Here is a 20,745-nt window from a genome sequence, read left to right as displayed (position 1 = left end):
TATGAAAATAAAAAGCAGTTGTTCAATCGGTGTATTCACTAAAACTTTGATCACTGCAAATAAACAACAAATATAAAATAAACTTCTAAGCTATATGTAGATTGTTTTCTGCGAGTGTTTTTCTTTTTGAAGTTTTTCTCTTTTTTTTTGCGAACGTAACGTTGTGTGTATCATATATCAGTGTTTCACGACGAACTCCTATGATGGAATGATGGCGGCGGCAGCTGTCAGCACCAACTGACGCCACGCATCTCACCTATCTCACACAAGCACAAACGTTCTGCAATCGCACACAAAACTTGATATTATGAACGAAGTGATGGGCTGATAAATTTTCACACAGCCAGCTGTCAATAGCAATAACAAATAAACTAAGTGGAACCCAATCTCATATGTCAGTCAATCCAACGAGGTTTTGAAAAGTAAAGAGTTGCTAGGAGGCAATGAAATAGCGAATCATTACCTTATTCATAGAATATTATGCGATTTAGATCAATTAGACTTAACCGAAAGCAAAATCTAGTAATTTGTATTAATTGGACACAAAGAAAAGGTGTATTTTGATTTTTTGAAATCAAAATGTACGTATCTGAAACTCAAACAAATTTTGGAAGTACTCCTTGAGTGACAGCGGTCCCACAACGGTCTTATCCGCTTCCGTTACTCCACTCTCCTACTGTATATGGCCATCCCTCGCCAATTTGGAGGTAATTTGAGTAGAAACACTGTATGTGTGAGCGGAATTTCCTAATAGAAAATTTTTTCAACAAACAAAATCTCCTAATAAATGTTAGGTCGGTAATCATACACGAATCATGTAAAATCTCTCCAGCTACAATTCTTTGTGCTACGACAGATTTCACAAAAATGCTATTACGATGTTATTTTTGAAATTGTAGATGATTAAATCTGCGTATATGGTAGGCAGGCAAATGTCTTCAACGTCACTATGAAGTATAGAGATTTCTCCTGAGATTCAGACAATAGATATGATCCCTTCGTTAGACAAACACTACAACCGAGTTAAAATGGCATGCGATAAAAAGTTTAGCGATAAGCTGTCATGTACAACGAGCCGTTGAAGGCAAATCAAACAGTTACGACCGAACGTTATCGATGACAACTGGGATATTTTAGCGGTATTTTTTTTGTTGCAAAAGTCGCCATCCATTGCATTAATAAGAATTCCCATATTTCATATTCCCGTCCCTGATATTTTTTTTCAGTTTCTTTGGCAATTACTTGGACTAATTGAGCTATGTAGGCACTCCTCTTAAAAAGTTTCGGTCTCATTTTGCTGTAAAACTATTGCAAACACTGATAATGGGAAATTCTGTAAAGGTATCTAAGAGAACAATTGATTAAAAGCATTCTAAGCATCCATGACCTTAAAGGCATCACCTCACGAATCTAAGGTGGTACGGATTTCAGGTGGATTATTCGTATACGGGATGGGAGACTACGGAGAGGGAGGTGATTCCGTCCATTTCTTTCTGATTGCCGTAAAAAACGGCCCGGAAGATGCGGCGCCGCACAAGACTGGCGCGCTCCAATCGAACCTCCTGTACAAAGTGGTGCGCCAACACGAATGAAGCCGTATCTTCCGGGCCGTTTTTTTTACGGCAATTAGGAAGAAATGGACGAAATCACCCCCCTCTCCGTAGTCTCCCATCCTGTATACGAATACTCCACCTGAAATCTGCACCACCTCAGATTCGTGGGGTGATGCCTTTAAGCAATTACCATTTGTACTTATTGATGTGGAACGTATATATGTAGCGTAGATCTTCGCGATCATGGTCAAATCGAAAATCGGCTCACAATATGGATAAGATTAAAGAAGATCGTTCTTTCCTTCTCTGAACTCGTGTTTTTGTTTCTCAGAAGCGCTAAAACGAGTAAAACGAGCCTTCTAAGGAAAACGTTTTGATTTTAAGACAAACTCCTAAAATGATCCTTTTGAGCAAAATGCAGTACTTTCTTGAATATAAATATTTTCCTAACTATTTTCATGGATTATAACTTCTAGGTAAAAAAGATAAAATTTCTAGATAAAACAAATCTAGACAAATCTGGACATATCAAAATCTCAGAGATATTTAAACTAAATGTCATGCAATATAAAATAATAAGTAATGTAAGAAAATCAAGCGTAAGAAATGAATAATAAACAAGTAAATAATGGATATAAATATTATAGTCTAAATGTTAATAATAATATAATAGTATAAACTAAATGTTGATGTTTTGTATTTAGTTTATTTTATTCAAAATTATGAATTTATGAATTTTCAGAACAGATTCGACTTTGGAGATTTTTTTCCGCTGAACTGAACTGTGAAAATGTCTTGTAGTCGGGTCAAAACGATACGAGCACCTCCGACTGCGGTGAGAGGTGAGTGGACCTAGCGAAGGTCCCGTCTCGCTCGATGTCGCTGGCTCCATCACGTCACTTCGAGCGCATCCGTTTTTCAACTGCACTGAGCTAAATGGTTGTTTTGGCTCGACTATGCAAATATGGAGGTTGATGGTTAATGAAATGAGAGATTTGACGGTTTTATTGCAAACTTCGTTATTTTTTCTACTGGACCATGTCCCTGGATGTAGACCGCTTTGAACTGCAGGCGTAATATTTTCTGTTTTATTCCGTCACATCTATCTTTTCCACGGCCTCGTTTTTTTTTGGCACATAAACAGCTTCTTCAGGGGTGAAAACTCTCAATGAATGCCATAAATTAAGGTTTGAGTCTACGGTAGCTTTACCGTAGTCGAATAGGTATGGTTGCAGTATGTAAAGTTTAAAATTCGAGGATTGTGGTAGCTTTATTCCAGCCTGATAAGTTAGAAGGTGTCAAGTAGGAAAACCATTAATTTTTGGACAGTCCAGTATAATCTAATAGAATCTGAATAAGAAAGAAAAAAGAATTTTCTACTATAGTAGTACTTACTAGTAATAGTATTTACTGCATGGTGAACTTAAATTTTTCCAATGAGAAAAAACCATTATTCTAGTATTTTAAATAAATAAATCCCATCCATACACGCGCCTACTCAAGTGCTATTCGGTCTACGTATTTATCCTTTACCTACACTTCCTTTTCCCCTTGTACGATGTCCATTCGTCATCGCCATGACATTCAGGGACAATCTTTATGACATTTGTATGGGACTCGATCAGCATGATTTATGTAACTTACAACCATCTATAACTATGCTGCAATTTCGGAATTTCCCGGATAGAATGGGAGGTCTCATGAAGGTTTTGGGAGCTTAGGTGTTTCTTTATCAATTAAGGGCATCACCCCACGAATCTGGAGTGGTACGGATTTCCGGTGAAGTATTCGTGTACAGAATTGTAGATTACTGAGAGAAGGGTGACTCAGTCCATTTCTTCCTAATTGCCGTAAAAAAAACGGCCCGAAAGATGGGGCGCCGCACAAGGCTGGCGCGCTCCAGTCGAACTCCCTTTAGAAAATAGTGCGCCAGAACGCCTGAAACCGTATCTTTCGGGGCCGTTTTTTGCGGCAGTTAGGAGGAAATGGACGGAATCACCCTCCTCTCCATAATATACTCTCCCTTACAAGAATACTACTCCTGAAATCAGTAACACCTCAGATTTGTGGAGTGATGCCTTTAAGAAGGAAAAGAAAAGTCTCGCTACGTGAATTGTGGTCATTGTGGTTTTGGTCTAAATAGGTTTTCTTTTAGTTTTTTTTTTTCGTGATCACTTTATATCCGTCAGCCATATTTCCTCATCAAACTGATGATCGCTATCTTTAACCAACGGCTGTGTAAAAGAACGCACGCACGTCAAAGCGCAATTGGTGTTCAGCTCGAGCTTCACATTGATGACTTTTCACGTTTTAGTGTTGGTTTTTCAATGTTACGAGGTTTTTTTAAGACATGTCCACACCTACATTTCGTTGTTTCTACGACGGCGGAACAGACTGACAGGCTCAAGTTGCTGTGTAATATCAGCTTTAACAATATATATGTATATATATATATATATTCTCATTATATTTCTCTTTTTTGCTTCCGTAATATTTCAGATGTATCTCCAATGTAACTTCTTTTTTTTTAACTGCTAAGAAACTACTCCGTTCCTTTTGGGTTCTTTGAAACATTTAATGCGCATTCAGCTTTTAGCTTTCTGCTTGTCGATGTGAGATAAAAAGACTAATCAATCTTTTTTTATATGTGGTCCGTGTTGTTCTAGTCATCTTCAGACTTGAACAATCTCCTGACTTAAATGATGACTAATCTTTGTGTAAAAATCTCTATTACTGATCTTTAGTAAGTCAAATAGTAAGTTACATAGTAAAGTAGTCTTTAATAAGTTAAATACACATCTTTTCACTTCTTCTGTTCTTCCTTACAGTAACTAAGAAAGCTATTCTGAAGAGCCTGTATTACTGATACTTTTCATTCGCAGCTCTTCACCTTCACCTTTAAAAATTTGTATTTTAAAAACATCCAAGAAGCGCTTGTTTTTTCTGCACCTTCTCATATTTCGACATCCGGCCCGGAAACTTATTGCTGTGAATCTGGAATTTTTCTATACTACCACTTCTTTTTCTATAACTTATTTTTTTCATGTATTCAATGGTTCAATTTAAAAACACAAATTCTTTAGGTTCACAAATATTTGGGATCTCTATTTCTGTTCTTACTTACAGTAATTTAAAAAACTATTCTAAAGAACCTATATTACTTAGTCCTTCTTCTCTTCACTACCGTTTTCTTCTGAACTTCTATGTGGTACACTATATTTAGTACGTAGTACAAATGCTTCACTGGTGATACTATGAATTTTATTTATGTTTTCTTCTTATGCCAACGATGCTTTGGTGATAAAAAAAAACTTTTAAAAATTTTTAAAAAGTTTATTGGTTTGACGTTTCGATTTGTGATTTCTTTATGAAAGGCCTGAAAAACTGAAGCGTTCGACGTCTTTGATGCTATGGATCTCCCATTAAACACCTCCTCGTTCCTTGCCAAGCTTCGATAACCTTGTAATTAAACTACGCAAGAACTTCGAAAAAAAAAAAACAAAAACAAAAAAAAAGTGAATACCACACCTTGTCGTTAAGAGCATCGATCCTCATTTTTAAATTAATTTCGTTATTTGATGGAAAATGCTGCACTCTCATCCTTGTTGCGTTAAAAGCAATGGATTTTTATACGTTAGTCGCAGGAACCAAATTTTCTAGGTCTTAAATGAAACGCTATCCAGAACCTTGTTTTCTAAGGTGTAGTTTAAGTCGGAACTCTCGTAATCAGAAAAAAATCCTAGCAGCAATAGCAAAATCCCTTGCGGATTGGATTTGATGTGGGAATGACAGCGGATGTGGCAGTCGTTCCTTGATTGCAATGGAGCTAATTCGCGTAGCAATAAAATATTGTACGATTTTCGTCGGCAGCGTTTTTCTTCTATCCCGCTGTTGCTAAAAATGTAATTTTGTGAACACGTTGTGACGTTCTGAGCTAAACGCCGATATTTATAGGACATTTATCGGATCCAATAGCACTTTACGGATTTCTTCATGACTGACTGCATATTTTTAGAAATCTAAGCACGGCACAATTTCTCTGAGCCGCTTGGACTTTGGAATTTTTTTTCCATAATTTTATTGACGATTCATCTTCTACACTACTGTGACCTCCGCGCCAATAACACCTCCTGGAATTTTTGTGGATTTTGACTCGTTTATGTACGTACGGAAAAAAACAAGTTTGAGTCCACACCCCAAAAAATATGCTCAAGTAAGATCGTGGACAATTTCAAACGACGCCGGCGGGCTTACGAGAGTAACTGTAAATAACAATAAACATGTAAATAACAACAACGCAATGAATAATATAAATAATAATACTGACAATGGAGTGGGTATTTCTCGATTGAAACCTCGAAAGTACGGGTTTTTGAACTGCAAAACTCATCTTTTTCCCATTTCCTTACATCTATATAATCATGTTTTTTTTTTTCGCTTTTCTCCCGTAGCAGCATCTTCCTTATGGTTAGGGATAAAGTCTTTATGTGAAGATTATAAATCCAACCAATTTGCGCCAAAACTTCTTATTTATGGTTCGGATTTTCGGATTTTTTATTAGGTTCGGAAAAGAAATTCAGGGATGAAATTTCATCCTCAACTAAAATGCTTGAAGAGGAATCTTCAAGAAAGAAAAGACTTTGATTGAACTTCAGAAATTACTCTGTTCAATATTTTAAAATCGTACATTTTGATTTTTTTTCTTTCTTCCCTTTCAGCAGTTCCCCAAGGGAAATAATAGCAGTGACCGTCATATCTTTTCTTTTTTTTTGACTTTGAGATAGAGGATTTTGTGATGGGGAATAAATTTGAAAATTTTGCAAACTCTATCGAATGGCTGCATAAATTTTCATTTTTTTTCGAGTGATTTCTGTTGTATTGTACATGCGGAACTCATTCAGGTTTATGGAAATGTGTTGCATAATCCTGAGAGATGATTTCGCGATGTTCACAACGATTTTTCGTGAATTTTTGAGCTTAGTGTGCCATTCTTCGACCAAAACATTCCTCCAATCACTACATCTGAATATTCAAGCCAATAAATGCAAAAACTTAAGGTAATTTGTGTAAAAAACACACTTTAATTAACATTACATCCATTAAAATACGTTGCCAAGGGCCATATTTTTTTTATAATGGTAGGTCTTCTACCGATTTCCAATTCCACCATTCAACCAATGAATGTATGTACTATTCCAATTGAATCGCTTGCTTTTCGCAAATTTCTCTTCCCTGGATTACAACATTTTTTGAAATCCAATACCATGCATCGATTGCTGACCAGCAGTGGATCCGAGAATCTTCTAGCGAAGTGCACATTTGCATTCTTTATCAAATTTCGGTACACTATCATACATCGTTGATGTCTTGTCACTTTTTTCTTCCGTAAAAATTAATTCCAACGCATTTGTTTTTGCGGTTTCGCCGAAAACTGTAAATTGATGATATTCATAACTCGCTTCTAATGTTGTAATAGTTCTCAGTTGTGTACAAGTACTAGGACTCCTGTTTCTTGTCGAATTTAATAAAATATGTAATGTAAACATAGAATAAATAAATAAAATAAATTTGGAAAATATGTGTCTGATATACATGTATTTATATTTATATTGTGCTATTTATTTATATTTGTGTGCAAAAAAGTGCAGAACCAACTCACTCCTCGTTTTGTGCATAAATTTTAATGGAAAACTAAGCAGTGAATTTGGATTTTTCTTGCATTTTTGACTTATGAGGACTAGAGGAAATCTGTTGGTTGCGCGAAAAAAAGTAAAAGTAAATAATCAAATCATGAGAATATAAGAATATAGAGAATTTTTTATTCTCGTGTGTATTTTTTCACGTTGTGACGTTCTGTTAGTCTATGTATATTACTATAGACATAAACGCATGGCTTCTGAAGAAGTCGAGCCGACAATTCTCCGAGCTTGCTCACTTGCACCACTTTTAAATTATGTGGACGAGTTTACGCAAGACACCACTTCCTCTTCACTACTAGAACTATTGGCTGGTGTGGCCCAGCCGGTAAAAGTTCGGCTGTGACTGGTTCGAAACCGCCCTAGTGCCAACAAAGACTTTCATCTCTCAACTGGGGTCGACAAATTCGTACAAGACATGTCTGAGAAGATAAAAACACTGACCTGATACATCGGTTAGGCCGCTCAAGTCATTATGTAGGCCAACACATATTCATGAAATTTCAACGATTTCAAATAGCAGTGGAAAGGCGTTGGCGCATCCCGAGCGGATTGATATATCGGAGGCTTTTAGCTTGTTGCCATAGAAAGGAGGAAAATATACGCGATGTATAGGTATTTAAGAAAATATAGAAAAAGTAGGCCCAATCGTTCTCCCCTCATTTAAGCGTATTTTGTTCAACCTCCCCAAGTCTAATTTGGAAAACAATGCGAAAATAGATGAAAAAGAACCCGTTCATCATTGATGTTGATCAACAACCCCGTCCGTCGATCAGTTAGCCTCCTGCTGAGCGAGTTCAAGCAACCTATTCCTCCCTGCAGCTCATTAGATGAAACTTCCTCTGTCCCGTATACAATGTTACCAACAACATCACCTCCTCAATCGCCTAAGCATCCGATAGGGAAATCGCAAAGCGATACATTTATTGAACATCATCTGGATAATGTCATAGAGCTAGCAGAACCGGAAGAGTCGTTATCGGCACCACCTTCGCAGCCTCAACACCAATTTCTCAGCGCTGATTATCCTCCAGTACCACTACCAGGTATGAGAGACTTTTTATTAGGTTAGAATCAACTGTTAAACTTCCGAATTTGTAGAGCAGATATCAATGGACAACCAAAATGAGGCGTTGGAAGTGCTTACGAGTCATCATACTTCTCTAACCGCATCTAAAACGCCACCATTTGATAAAATCAGCTCAACGGTGAGCTGGAGGACCGGCTCCGAGCACAGCATGTATTGCACCTCATAATTCCGAGCACTAAAATGGTCTTTTCACTTCTACTGGCACTAAAAATATCCTTTTCCTCCTATCCATCACTAGCACTAATTTGAGCGGGTAAAATGTTACCCTGAAAGTCAGAATAAAAAAAAATTAGTGTGTTTTTGAAGCTTAAACCGTAATAAATTCACTCAAACATAGGAGGAACAAAACAGAATTCGTAACCTATGTGAACTAAAAATCAAGGCGGATTATCTAGGATTATTTGAGTGTATGAGTTACCAAATTGCAATAACATCTATGTGTATTTACCTGGTTCTTCCCTCATGTGCACAGGTTCTTTATATTCGACTACTGAACAGCAGTACTGTAATTTTTTCCTATATTTCAAATTGAGGTGGTTAATCCTACGCAAACAGCTCACTTCCTGATTTTTTCTTTTGTTTTTGAAATTTCGAGGTTGATTTGTCCTATTCAAATCCAAGATATCCAACTATCCGTAGGGATGGAGATCCAGTAGGCATCCAGATCCTGATTGGTCGCTGATTTGCTTTGAACGTTGAGATAATGGTTGTTATTTACTACAAAAACAATCTTTAACCATCTTTTTTCACTGATAAAACAAAGCCGCGGATGTTTTTTCATTTGCTAACTTATTAGAATCTCGCGCAGTCTACTCACATCAAGAATGGTGAGTCAATTATGAAATGACTTTCATCACCAACGTACGAGTTTTATCCATGAGGAGATCTCCACGATGAGGACTTTATCAGCACCAAAACTTCCATCAGATGTTTAGGATCCGGTTGAATCAGACGAGAATGCGGTAGATCAAAACGTTCCCGAGCAAAACGAAAATAATGAAAATCAACCGGAGTGCGAACCTGATAATTTGGAGAAAACGTCAAAAGAAAAAGAGTCAAAAGTAGGAAGATTCGAGGAGTTTTGAAATTTCACTTTAATAGAGGTTAAGAGATGTTCCTGAAGAGAAAGATCTAATCTAATATTTTGCTCGTGAAAACAAATAGAAAACTGCATTGCGCATACCATTCACAGCTGTGAAAATAGAAAAAGAACATGTGTTTGCAAAAAATTTTTTTCCTTAGAAAAAAAGTCAACCAGAAAAAACAGAAAAGCAAAGTCACAAAATTGACTCCCTACACATCACTTAAATCAGAAGGGACGGTTATAAATAAAAATGCACTGATGTTATCCATCAAACGTACGTGTTTTTCTGATTTTTGAAGTTTTCGCAAATAAAGTTCTGAAAAGCATTTAACTCTATCACGCAGATAAGAACTTGAATTTTAGAATTTTAATGGTTTGAAATTCTGTAGAAGAATGTGTTTAAAATCTTGGAACTCTTCTCAACTCTTCTCTTTTTTGACCATCTTTTTCGATGTCATTCGGAAATTTTTGGAGAAATGAAATGAAATTGAAAGAGGAAAAAAAGTGTCAAGGGGACAATTTTTATATCTTCTCTATATTTATTTCGATACTTTATCTCTTCTTCTATATTCTCTTCACCATGAAAGGCCTGACTACAAGTTATTGGAAAGTAACCTATCAATTAATTGATCTAGATCAAACAATAGAATCAATCCCTTGCCTTGATCAGCTTGCTGTCAAATCAAAAATCTGTTTCTCCGTGTGCGTATTTTTCTGTCCAAATATCATTTCCTCTTTGTTAGACTGCATTTTCTTTAAAAAAAATAATTATTGAAGTTATTCGAAGTATAATCCACAGAAAATTCATGACATTTCTTTGAAATTTCCTTTTTCATGAGGTCACTTTCGAGCTTTTCATTAATGTTCAATAGTTCCTCCCCGTCTTCTGATAATCTGCGCCTTCCGGGGTGAACAAAATATTGACAGCGATGCGAAAAATCTCGTTATTATATGATTTTAAATCCAAAATTCCAAATGCGTCAAGGCCAAATCCATTTGTAACCAGATTTTTAGGATTTATTGAGAGAATTTTTGCTGCTCCAGTCTTTTGCTACGTGCTTCTTCAAGAAATATTCCGTGATCATTGCGCGGAACGGAATTTGTTTTTTCTCCACTTTTTTGATCAAGAATCGATTCATGTGGAATCGATTTTATGCACAATATGAACTACTCACCTACACACCTGGAATTTTTCCATCGAACATTCTGAAGGAGATCCTATCCTTTAAGGAGGAACTATTCTACCTTAAATTTTAACGTTTGTTGTTATTTTTCTTTTCCTTTTTTTCCTTAATCCTTTTCCTTCTTTTCCAAAAATCCTCAAAACGTCTCAAACGCATTAAATAATTTAGATTTAATAAATTATTACTTAGAAAGAGGATTTATTACACAGTTTCTCTTTTCCGAGTTTACGTTTTTACATTTTCGATCTTTTTTTTTCTGTTCTTGACTAATTTCATTTCCATCACGTGATTGATAGAGGTGACCAGTGAAGTGATAAACTTTACTTTTTTCTGACTCTCACGTAAAATGATCGTGCTAAGGGCTATAATACAGCAACTATTAAGGACATTCACTTACTGGACGCTTTCATCAACATTTTATCGTAGAAGTTCAATTTTTTTGCCTAACAACTTCTTTAATTTCAATTATCTATTCTTTAATTCTTCATTCTCGAAAATTTTCGATGCAGTGATGACACAACGATTAGGATGGTAAGTGTGAAGATAATCCGGAAATAAAATCCAGAAATGAATTAAAATCGTTCTATCCTAAACTGCACTAAACCCTATTCGCCTATAGATCACTCTATCACATCACTCGCACTCTTCTAAGTACGTGTTATAAAATTTTTTTTCGAAGAAATTTGACCTTTGATCCTAGGAAAACATGAACCTAGTGGATCGACTACGACAAAAACTGAACATCGGCAACGAATTGTATCGAGCTGCATTAGCAGAATTTTTCTGCACGGGATTCCTGCTGGTTTGTCATTTTTGAACCTTTATTTAACAGGTGGCACTTAAAATCTTCCTTCTTGTGTGATTTTTATTTTTATTTTTCAAAATATCTTGGTCGAAGAATCCTAGATTTCTGTGATGCTATGTTTTGTAGATTTGAATCCTATGCGAAAAGTACTATATTGTTCTTAATTGCTATGGGTAAATAAATAAATAAATAAATAAGTAGATAAATAACCTTGAGACTAATTACGAGCAATACAAAGAGCATATTTAGTGCATCTTAAAGGCGGGACACCACGAAATTGACGATGTTAGGAAGTTTCCCAGAAAGGATAGTATTAGAGGTGTGGATTACGAATATTGACGTGATCATGCTCAATCTCCCACAGTTGTCTCGAAAAATGGCGCGTGAGAATGCCTTCAAGTTCGATTTTTCCTACGAGACTCCTCAAAACGCGCCTGCCATTCATGTGCGCCAGCGTCTCTCGGCAGTCTATTCATTCGATTTGCTTGTGTAGGCTGTTGAGAGGACCTTACTGATTTTTGTCTGCTTGCTCACAGACATGTCGCGTGCACAGAGGTGGCACGTTCTAAGGTAGACCGTAGGAAAATTCGAACCCGAAGGTCGTCTCCCACGCTGGTTTTCATAACTATTAGGAGGAATAGAGGACGATCACACTCATACTCGTAAACTACACCTCTAACCCTATTTTTTCGCAGGGAGCCAACATCGCCAACATGGTACGAGGTCTTTGAGCAGAGATGCATCCTTACCCACAACCAACACTGTGCGGTCGAGCAAGCAAAAATGATAGGCGGAGACGTCTTTAACCGTGTATCTGTAGAGGAAAAAATCCATGCGGTCATATTTCCAGAAAATTTGGCTAAGCCCGACTGTAACGTTCTGAAATCCCTACAAAATTCGACAAGTGATAATCCTTACCATGAAAAAGCGAGCAAAATCTGCAATGCCTTGGGAGTTCTGGTGTTCTCGACCATTACTGAAATTCTTCACATCAATACTTTTTTTTCAGAAAAAATCTCATTTTTTATTGCTTCTCTATTCAGTTTTTTTCAGTTTGGCGGTTGTTCCGTGACCGCTCAATTCGTGTTGTCGCAACGACGAACGAACGAATGGGTTTGCGTCGCCCTGGGATGGGGTATCGTGCTGTTATTGGCCGTACAAATGGGTTTTCGTATATCAGGTAATCGATTAATCAATATTTTGTCTACTAAAAGATGGGAAAATGTACGTCTCTCAGAATATAAGTAAGAACTGCATGTTGTATTGATTAGATCACCATCGGTTGTTTTTTGCACTCGTGGCAAGAGCGTTGCGTTGACCAGTCGCGAACTTTCCATTGTTTTTAGTGAAAACAGTGGCCTAAAGCAGTTTTTCTTGTTAAAGTTTCTTTTTTGTGGAAATTAGATTTCTAACATCCACTAAGGTAATTTCCACCGGATATAGGCAAAGTTTTTATTTTTTTTTTCTTTCTAGGCGCGTGTAGAGCAATTAGTAAGAGCTCTGGATCGATGGTTCGGAATCCCCCTAGTTCAAACCAACCCTTTCATCCTTCCGGGTCGATAAATTGGTCCCAAACTTTTCTGGGAGCATAAAAACACTGATTTGATCGTTATTTTACCCCCGCAAGTTACTTCGTAGGACAACACGGTCCCATCAAAACCACAACGATTCCGAATTTCTGTCGAACGCGTTGGCGCATCCCAAGTGGATTGGGATACGCCAGAGACTTTATTCTTTCTTTTATTTTTCCACTTTCATGCTCTTTATAGAACTATTTTCTTTGAGTTTTCATGACGTATGTAAATAATTCTAAGTTCTCCTCAGTGTTTCATTTCCTCAAAAATTTCAGTTAGAGGTGCGAGCGATGATCACCCTTTTGGTATCGATTGGTAGTTTGTCAGACTGATTTCTGTTGCTGTTTAGGCTCACATCTAAACCCAGCTGTCTCGTTTTTCCTCTTCACACAAGGAAAGATCAATGCGATCAGGTGCATTTTTTTTTACCAGCTAGCACATTGTATCTTTTTTTTCAAGTTAACTTCTTTTTTTTTGCAGATTTATCGTATTCGTAATCGCACAAAACATCGGCGCATTCCTTGGGGCTTTGATGACATTCGTCGCTTATTACGGTAAGTGTATCCTAGTGTGGAAAGATCTTATAGATATACATGATATCTTCAATTTTGTGTTTCTTTGCGTTTTTTTTTTTTTTGAACCTTCATTTGTGTTTAGTTGGAAACACCTGTTTACCTTTTGCACTATGTTTTCTCACTGTGTGTATATACGTCCAGTTTTTTCAGCACTTCTTAAATTTCCATATTAGTAAAAAAAATGGAGGTTAAGTAATGCTAGCTTTCTGAGGAATACCGAAATACAGCAGAGGTCAAAAGTTCTGTTTCGTTTCTCTAACGTTTACGAATCAATGAAACAAAAAAAACTGATCGTGGACAGGATGCTGCTAAACTAAACAATTACTCATTCGGGATCTAATTATTATTATATTAATTATTACATTATTACATTATCAAGAAAAAAGTGCTGGCGGTAATTAACTCATTTCAGATGCCATCAATACTTTCGATAACGGGACCCGATATGTATCAGGGCCACGTTCGACTGCACACATCTTCGCTACATATCCTCAACCACATCTCAGCACTCTTGGAGGTGTCATTGATCAGGTAGATTTAAATAAAGTAAATTTTAAAGTAGATCCGAATGTCATAGCACTTTCTACAACTAACGTTTTTCTAAAATAAAAAGTAACAAGATGTGCATATAGTCGGATGAAAACGACATGAAGCACGGACAGTTGCGTAAGCAGCTGCGCTCGACGCGGTGCGGTGGAGACAGCGGTTGGAATCGAGGTGGGACCATGGCGAAGTGCAGAGGTGGGTGGCGGTAACGAGGATCCTTACACGACCCCAACCGCTGCGCAACACGGCGCAGCGCCGCTTCGAGCGCAAGCGCTTCCTCAACTATATGTACCTCGTTTTACTTTTTATTTATTTTGTTTTCGTTTTTTTTTTCTCCCTGGGTTCAATACAGAAGTGTTCCCCTTCGGGAAGCAAGTTGAATTTGAAAGAATTTGAAGTCAAGAAAAGCACTCATGACTTTTCTTCGTCGTCTTTCACTTTCGTTGCACTGAAATCTTCATAATACATTTTGACATTTAGTTTTTTTTAACCTCATATTTTTTTTTTTTTTTTTTTCTTCTGGAATTATCGTTCTTGTGGATGCGTTTCTCTGCAAGTTCTTTCGAAACTACTGCATACTGCAACAACAAATTTTCGATGACAATCAACTCGAATCAGATCAAACGACTTGTCCGTGCTTTGCCAGAGCATTGAAGAGCACTAAGAGCAACAACCATACACTTTTCTTTTTAATCTGCTTTCCTTTTTTAAAATTCACCATTCTCTTGTCGATGAAGCATGAATTCCAATAGTTTAGGTGCTAGGCACAGCTGTACTATGCTTGGGAGTGGCTGCTATAACTGACCGTCGCAATCGAATCCCACCATTTCTTCAACCGTCTTTCATCGGAGTACTCCTTGCTGGTATTGGAATGATGCTTGCTATGAATGCAGGTGGAGAGATTTTGTTTAGTTGTTTATTAATTTTTAATTCCACATTCATTATTCTCTCAGGTTATGCGATCAATCCCGCCCGTGACTTCGGACCTCGATTATTTACTCTTTGCGCCGGATATGGATGGAGAGTATTCAGGTAGATTACACACGTAATTTTTAACAGTTTTATAAACAACACCACACATGCCATTTCTCTTCTTGTTTTTGTTTATTTTCTGTCTTTCTTTTTCATTGCAAGCTGGTGGTACAAGTACTAACTGTGTTGCTGCTTAAAGGCAGCATACCATAGATCTAACGTGGCATGGATTTCTAAAGGAATGCTTTTAGATTGCGCAAAACCCCCTGGTCCCGCTCATCTCTCCGTGATCCTCGTAAGAAACGGCAAGGAATGCTTTTAGATTGCTTTAGTTCCCACGAGGTGCGTTAGAACGCGCCTCTATGTAGACGTTCCGCTGCCCTCAGCAGTCTATTCATTAGTTTAACTTTAATGGGTTGATGAGGAGATCTTTTTAATCCTCGGGGGTTTGCTCGTTGATGCGGTGCATGCACAAGGGTGGCGCGTTGTGGTGCAAGCCGTCGTAAAAAAAGAAGCGGCAGTTTCCTGAGTTTTTTTTTTTCAGCGACTACGGAGAGATGAGTGGAACCATCTGATTTTCCGCAATCTACGGCCCTGAATAGAAGCCTTCCATATCCGAGGAAAATCCTGACCACGTCAGATTCGTGTTATGTTGCCTTTAAGGTTGCCGTAAAACGTCTTTAAGATCGTGACGCATCGCGTCCTTGACGAAGGCGTACACTGTCTCCTCTACACGGAGCGCGGCAGGCCTCTCTGAGCTCTTTCCTTCTTGTTTCTTATGTTTTTTTTTGCTCATTTTTTCATAAAGAATATTGCTAGGATATGATTACGATATGATAGTGTACATATCAAAGTGTTAGAAGCCCTCTAATAACAAAAGAAACGAAAAACGTAATGGAAAAGTACTTTGGTAATGACACTTAATACCACCTAGAGTTCATTTTACGAAATTTCACGAAAAAAGAGGAGAAAACCACGGAAAACTAGAAGAAAAGAGCTCCGAAGAGACCTGTTCTTGAGCAGTGCACGTCTTCACCTAGACGACGACGCGACGTGACACGTCTCCTGGTACGAAACGTTTACGCCAACTATAAATCTGCCCACACGACTACGGCGCTTCCAAGCTTTCTTTGCCTGGGAAATCTTACTTGCTCTCTGCCTTGAGCTTTCGAATGTGCATAGCAGATGTCCGATCAAGAATGGATAGTGGCGACTACATTAAGTGTATTTCAACTTTCATATGTAAAATACATATGTTTGAACTAATGAATAGTGCTTTACTCATAACTTTCAAAAGTGTTCGAACTCGACAGTTTGTAGTTTGCAGCTATCGAATCTTTAGCGATCACATCAAGGCAACAGTAATGGACAATAGTAATGGGACTTTATCGAACATTTATTCGAGAATTACTGTCTTAATTGTAGTACTAAACTACCCAACATAACTCATAAATGTGGGTAGATACGAAAGTATGGATAAACTGTAACATAAACTTCTATCGAATAATTAAACATTTGAATAGTTGATTAGGTCCACAAATGCAATCGCATCAAAACTAGCTCAAACCTAGTGCAATTTTGCGTAAGCGGCTGTACTCAAAAAGGCGCAGTGGAGCTGGCGGTTGCGATAGAGGTGGGGAACCTTGACAGAAACACTCATCACTCTAGTATCAACAAATTCCAACCGCTAGCTCTACCGCACAGCTTCGAGCGCAGCCGCTAACGCAATCGCAACGGGTTGAGGCTGCTTTGACCCAGTATAACAACAAGCGTACTGGGAGAAGCATCATAGCGACTTCTTAGCTGTGTTTCACATCTAAGATATAAAAATTCTAGAGCCTATCACATTAGCTACGTCTCTTCTCCCAAACGTTTATATTTCGGAATATTATATGAAATTCCTGCAGTTTCGATCATTTCCCTTATTCATTGAGGTGTTTACTGTTAACTTTCGCCTGATTCCACTAATTTTTCAGCTATCGCAGCTACAAATGGTTTTGGATCCCAATCGTGTGCCCGATGATCGGCGCTTTGATAGGAGCGTGGATCTATGAGTTCTTCTTAGGATTCCATATCCCTGACGATCCAGAAACTTCTTACATCCACAAGGTGCGCGCGGTTGTGCTCCGTTCTTGTGCAATTTTGTTCCGTTGCTCGTTTTACCGCAATAATCGCGAAACGAAATTGTATGAAAATCAGCTGTTAGTAACGCTGCCATTTATGGAAATTTTCATAGTGATATCAGCGTTAATATTAGCGATGGAGCAGATTGATGGTGTTAGCGAATATTACGAATTATTGTTTAAATTCTATAATTGAAGTCAAGCGACAGCCTGCAGCTTCTTTGGCGAAGTGGAGAGTCGGTAAATTTATGCGTGTGCGACTCATCCACACTAGTATCATTAAATAAGTCTTTTCAAACAAAGAGCAGTGTCGCAGTGCTTTAATGTTCTAATTTTGATTGACTATTCCAATCCCATATTTGGAAAAGAACTCATGAAATAAATTATCTTGTAGCAGTGAAATTTCTTTACGGAATCCCATTCCTGCGAGAGTGCTATCGTGGCTCTGTTATGATCCAAAAACAATGTTGTATGGACGTTCCTTGCTGTTTTGTAAATTCTCTAACTCTACTCAAAATTACTCATCATACTTTTTTTTATATAACAAAGCTACCTTATTGTTGCATCTCTAAGATTTTAGTGCTTATTTATTAAAAATTGGAATAGTAAATAAGCATACACGTAGTTGGCAAAAGGACCCCCACCTTTGGAACGGTTGGCGAAAGCACCCAATGCCTTTTGGACGGTTGGCAAAGGGACCCATATCACTCGAGCTGCACCCTATTAGCTAAACCGCTTTACCTGCAGAGGGTCCGGTTCCTATCGCACCTATGTAAATAAGTTTACTCTCGATTTAAATTTCGATTCAGCGAATTTTGTTTGTTTACCATGTCTCCTTTTGAAACAAACCTCCGCGCCGCTTTCTCACCTCACTGTGACACTGCTATTTGCGAGTTTCGCGAACCTCAGTTCAACGCTTTCTTTATCGATGACGCCAATTCATGGACAACTCGTCCACAAACTCTTTGTTCTTCAATGGCGTTTACTCTATACATGTTAATTGGTAGAAGTGTTCATGAATCGGAAATTAGACGCGTAACACAGTAGAGTGTGTACAAGAACTAAGCGTTTGGTCATTGTCATTGCTATCTACATTGCCTTTGCACTTATTGGAAATCGTTTAGATTATTGACGACCGCAATCCAGAAGGACAACTCAGAGAAATCCATCTAGTCGAAAAGAAACCGTGAGTGATCTCATCGTTAAATAAGATTACAGAAGCGTAAGGGAAGTGTTAGATGCATCTTACCATCTGTGTGTATGACCTGTACTGTTCCGCTATCGATTCCCTTGAACGGAAACAATTAGCATTTCCATCTTACCCTGCCATATGCTGAACTTCCCCAAGTGCTTCTACTCCCTCCAGTGGCATGAAATACCTCTGTGGGGAGTAGAAGCACTTGAGCAACTATTCTAGGCAAGGTAAATTTTTGAAGAGCTTCGTGAAGCAATATAACAATCGGCTATCTTCTATTCTGTAGCGCGTTTTCAGTCGCGACTGTTGTCCGACGCTTGTCGTTGAAACCCATCGAATATGCTGCCCATAGTTCTACTTCCTACTGAGACAGCATACCACGAAGCTGGCGATGTTTGGAATCTCGCCGGAAGGTGGAGGGATGAGAGTATAGATTACGAGCATGAGCGTGTTCACGCGCAATTCCTAATCATCCAGTAAAGGGCGTGAGAAATGGGGCTCCTGTACGAATTTTCCTACAAGGCACCTTATAGCGCCCCACCAAGCGTCTGCGATAATGAGATTGTTGCCTATGTCATTTCTGAAGGTCATTATGGAGAATTGAACGGAAACACGCTCATACTGGTAATCTACATCCATAATATTATCCTTTGGTGGAGAAATCCCTATATCATCAATTTCGTGGTATGCCACCTTTAACAAATGTGATTATGTTCCTGCTCAGTGCAGTTGCGTAGGCGGCTGTGCCCAAAGCGGCGCGGTGGAGCTAGCTGGGATCGGGGTGGGACCACCGTTAGCTTCACTCGGACTACAGTTGCGTGCTAACGAGGGTCCGAACCGCTGCGCCCCTCCGTGCTGCTTTGACCGCAGCCGTTTACCCAACTGCCATAGATGCGATAGTCGGAGCCGGTGCTTTGATCCCCTTCAGTTTTGAACGGTTGGAGAAAGGACCTCTCTCACTTTTAAGCGGTTGGCGAAATTACCCCCTTCACTTTTGGACGGCTGGCGAAAGGACCCTTTTCACTTGAGCTGCACCTCATGAACTAAACCCCTTACCCTGGGGAGGGTCCGGCTCGATCCTATAGCACCTATGCCAACTGCATTGAGCTTGTCGTCCCATCGTATTTATAGGCTGGCTAGGAGACGGTCATCTTGTATTTGTAGTTGACGGAATCATGGGAGTGTAAAGAATTGCCGCTCACGTGGATAATACGGGTACCTTATTCCCTTTGAATTATTCCTATTTCGATCCTGTCCAAAGCTTTGCGATCTCGGATGTCGGATGATGAAGTATATGTAGTATTTCCGTAGTTATATTTGCTTATAGCAAACATTTCTTTGTTTTCTAAATATTTCCCTTATATATTGGCGGAGTTTGTGTTTCATTTCTCATAATTTTCAGAAACGTACAATAACCGCTGAAATTTTGCTGTGAGATTTTCATTATTATTGGTTTCAAGCAAAATAATCCTGTTTTAATGTGAGTTTGAAAATAGAGTGAGAATATAGACACAGTAGCCAACATTTTCCGTCTGGAATGCCTTTGTGGCGCAAATTCCACGCTTATGGTATATGTTTCAGAGTTAGTGAACTTCCGACTACTGATGCTACTAAATCTCCTACGCATTATCGAAATATGTAGTATCTTCATCATCGATCGACAATTATTTCATTTAATTTCTTGTTTGAATCACTAAGATTTACCTATTCTGGTAAATATCATGTATTGGGTAAATTTCCCAAGCCTGCTTTAATATTACTTACGTTTTGTTCCATGTATACCTTATCAGAGACTAGCATGAATTCATACTTAGTGATAGTGATAGATGGAATCTGTCTGATCTACGAATGCTTGCCGTTATTGTCAAAACTTCGCACATAATTCGGTATTAACGACTGATCTTCGTGAAAAAAATAGTACTATTGATTTATTAATGATAAAGTGTGTATATTAAACAGTTCATTTCGAACTCATTCACTCTCAAACCATCATCATGTCATGAAGAAATACTATTACGAGTATTTTCTTTTAAATCCGTTAAAATCTATGAAGCAAAAGTGCGTACGCAACCACTTGTCGCAGCCCTTGTTTTACTTTTGCAGATTTTTGCTGACTTTCTGCATAGGAGACAACAAGATAGGTTGGTAAAAACTCACTCTACACTAGAAAGAAGCGAAGAATTGTTGCAGGGTGAGGTTTTATGTAAACCAGCCCAAGGGTAGATACCTATTTCTTCTATGTAAATTCTTCTTACCTGGTCAAGACACATCTTTATTGGCAGGTTTCAATAAGGCAGGATCACAAAATGAAAGGCAATAGTGAAGAGTAAATAAGCAGTTATGATCGA

General features: G+C 38.2%; 1 protein-coding gene across 4 annotated transcripts; it reads left to right on the top strand.

Annotated features, from left to right (window-relative positions):
* Positions 1 to 7,994: 7,994 nt before the first annotated feature.
* RB195_013067 (uncharacterized protein) lies at positions 7,995 to 20,039 on the top strand (the record flags this gene model as incomplete). Of its 4 annotated transcripts, XM_064202719.1 has the most annotated exons (13): positions 7,995 to 8,295; positions 8,351 to 8,457; positions 9,275 to 9,400; positions 11,308 to 11,409; positions 12,466 to 12,592; positions 13,336 to 13,399; positions 13,467 to 13,540; positions 13,974 to 14,092; positions 14,865 to 15,000; positions 15,061 to 15,139; positions 17,056 to 17,188; positions 18,327 to 18,388; positions 19,800 to 19,812. In XM_064202719.1, 13 exons carry the CDS (start codon positions 7,995 to 7,997, stop codon positions 19,810 to 19,812), a joined length of 1,443 nt encoding a protein of 480 aa, XP_064058601.1. The 4 variants fall into 4 exon arrangements, with proteins under 4 accessions (XP_064058601.1, XP_064058603.1, XP_064058600.1 ...); XM_064202721.1 differs by lacking the exons at positions 7,995 to 8,295; positions 8,351 to 8,457; positions 19,800 to 19,812 and adding exons at positions 9,164 to 9,166; positions 19,979 to 20,039; XM_064202720.1 differs by lacking the exons at positions 7,995 to 8,295; positions 8,351 to 8,457 and adding an exon at positions 9,164 to 9,166.
* Between the last annotated feature and the right edge of the window lie 706 nt (positions 20,040 to 20,745).

The sequence above is a fragment of the Necator americanus genome, chromosome V, assembly GCF_031761385.1.
Source record: "Necator americanus strain Aroian chromosome V, whole genome shotgun sequence".
Lineage (NCBI taxonomy): Eukaryota > Metazoa > Nematoda > Chromadorea > Rhabditida > Ancylostomatidae > Necator > Necator americanus.
Note: the sequence above shows the minus strand (reverse complement) of the source record. Positions and strands in the feature narration are given on the sequence as shown.